This window comes from Phalacrocorax carbo, chromosome 11 (assembly GCF_963921805.1).
Source record: "Phalacrocorax carbo chromosome 11, bPhaCar2.1, whole genome shotgun sequence".
Taxonomy (NCBI): Eukaryota; Metazoa; Chordata; class Aves; order Suliformes; family Phalacrocoracidae; genus Phalacrocorax; species Phalacrocorax carbo.
This window is the reverse complement of record NC_087523.1, coordinates 14,658,981-14,667,873: the sequence shown is the minus strand read 5'-3', so window position 1 is coordinate 14,667,873 and position 8,893 is coordinate 14,658,981. Positions and strand designations below refer to the sequence as shown.

The following is an 8,893-nucleotide window of genomic DNA, read 5'->3' as shown; positions in this document are numbered from 1 at the left end:
ATACATGATTTCTGAGTAGTTTCATAGGTAAAAAGATCAGGCTTTATTTCTTCCTCTCCTGCCAATGCAGCACGTGCATTGTTGAGCTTCAGTTCTGCAAACGCATCCTTGACTATACAACCCTGAGCAATCCCAAAACAATCAAGACAATTAGCCACAGAAACAGAGTTCAGCAACTGTAGAAGTGTTGCTAGACTAGTCTAAAGTCCAAATTTTCATAGAATTGGCTAAATAAGTCTCACTTGCTCTTGGGCACTGAGCAAACAGATTATTCTTGAGACGCAGGTGAGGTGTGTAGCATAATGGGTCCATTTGAAAATATTCTCTTTTACTCAGCAAACATCAACTGCACTTGGTCAGGTTTTAGACTTTGGAAAACATTACAAGGCTGTTCTGCAACTGTCACCGAGGGTCAGGTAGGACAGCACCTCCCTTCCTCCAGATACTGTGTGTTCATGTCAGCTGGAGTTCGGTTTGGGACTAAATCACATCTTCCCTGCCCTGCTCTCTCTGCAGTGACTCGCAGTTCATGTGCATATTACAGTGCAAGTCCTCAGTTGTTTTGGTTAGAGTGAGAGACACTGAGGTCACAATAGTCCACCTCTCATTCCTGCAGCAGGTTTTTTTCCAGTAAATAAGTTAGGTGCCAGAGCAAATAAATTGTATTTAAAGAGGAAGAAAAGAAAAAAAATTAAAATTCAGGTCAACTTGAAAGAGTTGTGGATGAAAATATTGGCAGATCAATAAAGGTTTGGGTTTTGCATTTTTTAAAAAAGTTGATTCATACATGAAAGCTTAAGGAAGTGTTAAAACCCTCCAAAACAAGATCTGTCAGGTCAAACAGTTCATTTAATTTAACCAGAAACTACTTTTATCATGTCCCAAGTCAGTTATTTGCATAGATCTGATATCTTTATTTACATAGATTTGTATACTTACAGCTCCTTCAGATTCTGTATTATCTTAATTATATACCTTATATAAATAAAAAATCAGTCTATCTGTGTCTTGTCTGGCCTTATTTAACCAGCAATTTAGGGACTGTTCAATATTAAGATACAATCAAGCTAACAGTCCTTGCTCATGCAAATCATTCCTAATCTCTGGAGAAGAACTTGCTGACATGAAATCTGCATTTCTGTGCTTATATATTTAGTCTTCATAGGGGGAAAATCTTTTGCGGTGAAGCAGATGGTAGGAGATACTGTGAAATTTACCATTGAACAAAGTGCATGAACATTTATCATCAAAACTTTGAAGAGAAAATAGCTTTTAATAGGGTGGAAAGTTTTATGAAGAAAAAGCTCCCAGTATCTGGGGTAAGAGGCTGAAAAACAAGACAGAGCAATTTTTTCCTTGTCTTTGGCAGTAAAATTATTTTGTGTGTTTTTGACTGCTGAAGGCACAGGAAATTTTGTTTTCGAGTAACTTGATAAAAACAAGGAAGAGTTTTAAATAACTGAAAAAATAAGTGGCAAAACTAATTTGTTTTCAGAGGAAAAAGAACAACCAGGCTTTCCCGTATCAGCATAACCTTACATATTAGGCTCCCCTTGTTTAGGAGAGGAGCTGTCTCAGAACTTGGGAAGCCTGCATTTTTGCTAGGCTCAGGACAGCTCTTGGGGCTGCAGCATGCAGGCTGCTTGCATCTTTTCCTGGGGTTTTCTGTAAGGAGATGATTTTTAAGTGCCCCACACATTTACCCTGTTGAAAACAGCATCAAAACCCTGTTGTAGAGTTGACTGTAAGCAATCAGAGGAAACTGCGGAGTACTGACATAATAGGCTCCCCTTGGCTTGTCCTAATGCATAACAGTCTGCCATCTCTCATCCCCATCAAAGCTGATGACCGAGCTTCTTACTCTGGCACAAATAAAGAAAAATAATCCAGGTGAGAGCTGCCATAGGTAGGCCTGGATGGCTATAGCCAACTCGCTGCAGCCGGAGAGGTGCGGGGTGGCAGCCCTGGTGGAAAGGGGCTGCTGGGCACGGCCAGCGTGGTGCAACCTGGTGAAGGGGCAGCAGAAGCGGCACTGAGGCCGCCAGCCGCGCCGGGGCTGCTGTGCTGCGGCCGAAGGGAGGGGGCCAGAGGACGCGGCTGCTCCCTGCCTCCCGCTGAATTGGTCAGAGCAGCGGTGCGTGCAGGCGCAGAGGCACATCTGGCTCGGGTAGCTGCCCTGGCACGTCGCTTGGCAGGTGCGGTCCTCCGGCGTGCAGAGGTGTGCGTGTTCCCCTTTGCACCTGCTGAGCGCGGACCGTTCTCCCCCTCAGAAGTGGTTTCCCACGCAGGCTCAACCGCTGGTTTTCTACTCCGGCAGCGCACGTGCAAGCGTGTGCCTGGCAAAAGTCCTGCTGGTGTTTGATGTTTTGGACCACAGCTTTGCTCATACTTCATTAGCAGATGTGGAAAACGTCTTCTAAAATTTGGGTTGGAGTAGAAATGAAACTAAAAAATGCAAAGGAAGAGAGTTAGTTGCCACCACCTTTGATACAAGAACTCAGAATTTTAATTGCCAAAGAGAAAAGGGGGTGTTAAAAAGGACTATCGGGGGGTGTCCTAAACCTGATGTTTAGGCTGAATAAAATGGTGCGATACGGTCCTGTTAAGTAGGAACCAGCCTTGTGCTTTTGCCACTTGGTAGCGGAGAAGCATGGGGTTTTCAAAGCATACAAACTGATTCAGAAACCCAAATGCCATTACTTTTCAGCAACTTTAGCATGGAAGGAACAGGTAGGTAACTATAGGATGCTGACACGTACCTCCTCAGCCTTCAGCAAATGCCACATGGGAACTGCACATCTGGTACAGCAAGACACATACTGAATAAAAAGAAATCCTGATACTGTATCTTTTCACTTAGTGTTCAAAGTAATTGGAAATAACGAATATATATCTGAAAAACTCCTGAACGTGAGCCGAGAAACAAATGGCAACCAGAACATTTACTGCCATCCTCGTCTCCTGTGCAGTAAAGGCTTATGTCACTGGAACAGAAAGCTGTCCCACTAGAACATTCTGAGGGTTAGTTTGCACGCAGAGGATCCAGCACACCTCCCTAGCTGTTTCTTCCATTAGCAGGTCATAGCACGAGCCCAGTTTTGGAAAATCCCACAGCTTTCTGGTGAATCCGTGCAGCTGGAGGCAATGAGTGAAGCTTTCCATGCTCTTGCTTTCAAAAAGTCTCCAACATCCTCTCCTTGCTAGTACTTCCTTTTCAAACAATTCTTCACGAATCGCTACACACTCTCCGTTGTCCCCCCACCAAATGGACTCAAAGCGGCCGCTTTCAACAACGTGCCAGAGCTTCTTCAGAAAGTGGAAGCTTGTAGAGGCATCGCCTTTGCCAGAGCTCTCCTCAGATGAATTCAGACACTCTCTTTTTGACCGGGGTTGCTTGGTCAAAGCTTGTAAAGACCTTTCTTGTACTGGACATCCAAAGGCAGCATCACTAGTTGCGCTTTTGTCACACAGTGGACAGCGAGAAGTCGAGTCTGACGAATCAACTCCCTCGTCCAGGTCAGAACCACATGAAGCTTCTGATGAGGAAGGCTCCATTTCAAATTATTTTTTCTCAGTTTGAGTAAGTTTTTCAGTCGAAGCCATCTACCTCAGCAGCTAGACTGACCTGCCAGCCAGCCAGCCGAAAGGAAGTGACCAACTGACAATGCCAAGGGAAAACATTCCCAAACATCGCTATGACGCCCCTGCTGCGCTGCCGTGACACCACAGAGCAACACCTGTTTCCTAGCGACATGAAGCAGCAGCAGCAGGTCATTGCTTTTCATTTACAGATTTTATGACTCAAGAGCTAAAAAGTAAATAAAACTGTAATGAAATTTTATATGTAGTGATAGGACAATGCTGTGTTGTGTTGCAGCTAGTACCTGGTCCACAGGGTAGGACAGGGATGTTCATCCACGCTTGAAAAGAAATTACTTCTAGATAATACTTATACTGTATAGGACAAGACTTTTAAACAATATATTACAGAGTTAAAATGTTCATATAAATATTCTACGGACAATCGTACAACCAAATCATTGGGAAGGTTTGCATGTTAGATCACCCTGTATCTTTGTGGAAAGAGGCGCAATGCTGCGAAAAATTCAGCCAGGAACCATCTGAGTGTCCTCTGCTGGAGACTAGGTTACAAACGCAGAAGTCTTCAACACCTGGCTCAATACAAATGCAGTCACTGCCTCTGTGTTAGTGTTTTTAAAATAATTTTTTTTTTGGCACATTTTTGTAGGACGATTATTTCCACCTCTGAACCTTACTGAAACCTTACTGAACCACTGGCCAATGCCCAGGGACTTTCAGCTTTACTGTAAGTTGGAAGGTTTGCAAGTTTGTTAGGTCGGGTTAAAAACTGAACCTACGTAGACAAAGTTTTCACATCCAAAGACCTGGGGCTCAGGCTTTTGGGATGAAGAGGCAAAGGTACAAACCGATGCTGAATTTGTGACATTTAAGCTGGTTTATAATAGCAATTTTTATTGGGTTTGTGTTGCACCGTTGTTGCATTGCATCAGCTTTAATAACCACAGCTGGATACAAGGAAGCCCGAGGAGACAGTTGCCTTAGTGTTCTTCGGTGCACAGTTTAGTGCCAGGGAAGTGACAAGGCAGACTTACCCCTACCAATGAAGTGGGATGTAGAAAAAGGAGAAGCGGCCATAAATGCATCTTAGCATTTCTGTAGTTCTCAAGTTGCTTCACCGTTTAAGTAAGCCTTCGAGCAGGTCGGTGAGGTACTTGTAAGGACTGTGTGAATACTTCGTTTTGGTTTGGTGACTTCACCGAAAATTAGAAGCAATTTTCGGAACAGTGAACTGACCCAAAATGAAACATATTCTCTTTTGTCTAATGAAAACAATTTTTTTGCTTTACATGAAAAATATCTTGGTGTTCAGTACTCATAATACAAGAAAACAGAGCCAGAAGTCTAAAAAAGGAGGAAGAAAAGATAAAGGTTCTGGTCTCTAACCAGACGTGGTGATTGCAGCACTCTAAGTGGGCTTGGGCATGCTACTGCTTAACATGGTAACCTGTAACCCACACCGAGAGAGTTCACACACGTGTACCAAATCAGAAAGCATCCTCTGAGCTCTAGTGATTTTGGCAGTGGTTGAGAATGGGTGAAAAGATATGTTACATCTTCCTGTAATTTCACTAAAAAGCCTACATTTTATGAACCTTTTATAGGAAACTAGCAATAGAAGTTTCAATAATTCCCTTTTTGTGGTGGTTCCAGCAGCAATACTATTTAATTTTCACAGAAGGTCTTGTGTGGCTGGATTCTTAGATCCGTGTAGGCAAAGGAGGAAGAGGATGGCAAGCTCCTGTGTCTTGGAAGTGTCAGGGCCAGCCAATGCAAGACTGCTCAGCAGGATGAAGCCAGCTGGGAGTTGTGCTGATTCTGCCGGTGACAATGCCCGCAGGATCCAAGCAGCATCTCCAAGTCTCCTCCTATCTGGGACTGAATCAGTTTTCCTGTGCAGCAGCCCCTGACATGCAGAGAGATGCAAATTGCATCGTGGTGCACTCCAGCTTGTAGATATGGCCCATAATACAAGCTTTGAAAAACACAGTGGTATTGTTAAAGGCTTATTAGCCCACTTGAAGTCAGAGGATGTGCCAAAAAGTTGCAACAGATCATAATACATGGGTAGCAAAACTTCCCAGCATCAGTGTAAAACGTTCTGACATGCCAGAGCAATTAGACCGGCTCAGCTCTTGCAGGTAGGCTGGCAGAACAGACTCACCTTAGACTGTGCTAATGCTGTTAGGCGAAAGCACTATTTTATGAAGAGATTACATGAGATATTAAGTTCAGCTCTATATTTGCCATTGTGTTTTAAAATTATTAAAGCACCAACGAGAAGTAATCTTTATAAAAAGCATTTATAATGTTCAAGCTTAATAATTCACAGTGAATCCATTAAATTTACAAAGGTGCTTTAACAGCATCAAGGAACCATTTCTAAAATACAGTAGATTAAGAATCGCACATAAAAAATCAGTATTATGAAATCATTGTAAATTATGAGTATCTAAGGGTTTTTTAGTTATGTTTTAATATTTTCAGCCCTTTTACAACTACAGTAAAACTTGCATGAAAATATCACATTGTTAAGTACAGTGTGAAGGAGGTGCTGAGGAAGTGGAGAAACAGAAAGCTTTAGTTGATGCTGGTCTGAATATCCCATTTACCTTGTGACTTTTGATAGCTTTTTAGTAATAAGAAGCTTTTATTATTGGTTGAAATACCTCGTGGGGAATGTGGGCGCATATTTCTAAGTTCCCAGTGTATGATACAGAATTTCTTCATTTGAAAGCACTAAAGCAAGATGCTTCAGTGGATATGCAAGAGCTCCATTCTGAAGCAGACAGAACACAATATTTTACATTGTTGTTTTATCCCCGTAACGTAGCTTCAAGTTTAAAATCAACCTTCGGATTCCCCTAGATCTACATACAAAGCTTTATTCACATTACTCACCTCAGCCAAGAAATTAACCTAAAACAGAATGTGTGACACTGCTGAGTTCACTGAACATGTATGAACAGGTATCATCAGGTGTAAGACACAGGAAAAGAGGCTGAAGAAGGAAAGACCAGAGTGACACAAACGGTTAGCATTTTCTTTTGTAAGACCCATGTCCTCCCGTTTCAGTTAAGCAGAGAAGGAGCCCACTGCTATAAGATTTTCCCCTCAGTAGATAATTTTTGCACAGTTGCATCACTGTGCAGGGCGTTGGCTATGCATGCTAAGTCTGCCCTGATGAGCCCTGCAGACGTGCCTGTGGCAGAGATGCTGAGGGTCGGGAACGAGATGCGCTGCCAGAGCTGCACTCACAGCTCTCCGTATTCAGGGCACGTGCTTGTGTTATGCCTCGCTCCTGCCAGGGCACTTGGGTTTTCTTAAGGAAAGCAGTACATTCAGCTATCAAAGGGAAAGGGTGAAGGCAAAAAAAAAAAGGTCAGGAAGTTCCAATGTTTAATGACCCTTTCATTCAGTATATACAGCTTGTCACGTAAACTGAGTATGTGGAGAAATCCCATGGAATTCAGACCAGACAGTGCATGGGCTAAATCGTTGAACAGGAAAGTAAGCAAAGAGTGGAAAAGGCTTATTTGGTTATCAAATCCAGTCCCTTGTTATTGTGGGCAATCCTATCCTATAATTCAATTCATAAATTGATGTATGATCCCATCATAAACTGATGTATGATTCACAACAACATTGTTGCAAAATAAAGGATGAGGGGAGGATTAACCTGTCCTAATTTTCTGTATGACCTTAGTGTTTGGCGTGAAGGATGCAAGAGAGGATGATGACCACCACTATTCCTTCCTCCACAATAAGCTTACATGAAGTAGGATGCTGTTGCTTACCAGTGTAGACTCTAAGAACCTGAAGAATAATGATAGGTCACTATGAAAGAGTGTATTACTTACCCTGGTTCTCCATTTATGCCCCATACTGGGTAGAAAAATACAAGAGGTATTCCTTCTGGAACAAAAGTTAAATCACCGGGCTTTGAGCTGCATAAGGATCTCCAGTTCTATGAGAGTGAAATGCCAGCATCCTGCATTTTTCCTGGTATAAGGAATAAGAGCTAGTGAGAACTCAAGAGTGACTACATTATTTGTACACTCTTTGTCTTCCCTGAGAACACAGCTGCCAGACAGTATCTAGTCACAAAAATTGTTTAATTTTGATATACAGACTATGTTGGGCCGTGTTACAGAAGCTCCTGCCATGAGTAGGTGGTCTGATTCAAGAGTGAGGGGGATATGGGCCAGTGCCTCAGTTCCTGCTTTCTTGTCGTGGCACTGGAAGTGAGCTGATTCCCACACCTGTGGCTGGGTAGAGCCATAGAATACCCCACGGCCGGGACAAAGGCATAGCTCGTCACCAAAAGTTACACCGCAACCAAAGACATGGTTACAGCTCCCGTGTGTGTGTCAGTCCAGGTAATCTGGTGAGAACCAGGCTGCCAAGATCCAGTAGCACAGCCTTTATCATGTGATACAGCTGCCAGAATAAGTAGCCAGTGCCGATCTGCCTCATCTAGCTGGCACTGAAGCCACTGTTTCCATGACTTCATTGTCATAGCTACGCATCGAGGGAGATGAGATGATGCTAAAGTGTGCCTGCACAGGCTGCAACAAATGCTCTCGGTGTTGCACAGACATCCCTGCAGCTACAGTCACCCTTTGCAGAGGCTTAATGTACCGCCCACTCCTCCTAACTCACTCGTTAATTCCTGAAACTAGGTTTTACACAGGATTTGAGCAGCCCACACAGTTTTTGTTCTTAGGAAAGCATTTTGCTTATACTGAATATACATAGGAAAGTTATTGACCATTACTAATATAAAAAACTTTAGAAAGCCAAATTGGTCTCTGTAAATAATCAGTGGGATACCTGCCTATGACTGATAGTTTTACTTTTACATATAATGTATGCTGTTGCTTTATATGTGTTGTTGCTTTATATTTCATAACAGCGTAAACAGAGTACGGCATGCGCCACATGTTCTCTATTAGTAAGTAACTAGTACAGCAACCTCTGTGCACGAGCCAAATGCCATCCATTTGTCAGCGTGTTGGGCAAACTGTACTTATCTAATATGTGAGCTTTTCTATCCCATGCTATCATACCTCCTTAATAACCCATTGTAATTTAATCTAATAATGAGTCACATTAAGATTAAATTAACTCAGCTGAACAAATGAAAATGTGGAATTGCTATGAAAATTCAAGTGTGGGTATTAACAGTTGACACCCCACCCTCTAACCTGTGAATGGGCCCTTGATCTTCAGATCTGGGAAGCAGGTTGCCCTTGTGCCCCTCCTTAGAACTGCAGAGGTTGGGCTCCAGTGT

General features: G+C 42.8%; 1 protein-coding gene across 1 annotated transcript; it reads right to left on the bottom strand.

Annotated features, from left to right (window-relative positions):
• Positions 1–1,920: 1,920 nt before the first annotated feature.
• Positions 1,921–3,726, bottom strand: LOC135315429 (heat shock transcription factor, Y-linked-like). Its single transcript, XM_064463580.1, has 2 exons — positions 3,052–3,726; positions 1,921–2,445 (listed from the first exon to the last, which is right to left on the bottom strand). The coding sequence occupies exons 1-2, from the start codon at positions 3,553–3,555 to the stop codon at positions 1,921–1,923; spliced, it is 1,029 nt and encodes a 342-aa protein (XP_064319650.1). The 5' UTR covers positions 3,556–3,726.
• Positions 3,727–8,893: the final 5,167 nt, after the last annotated feature.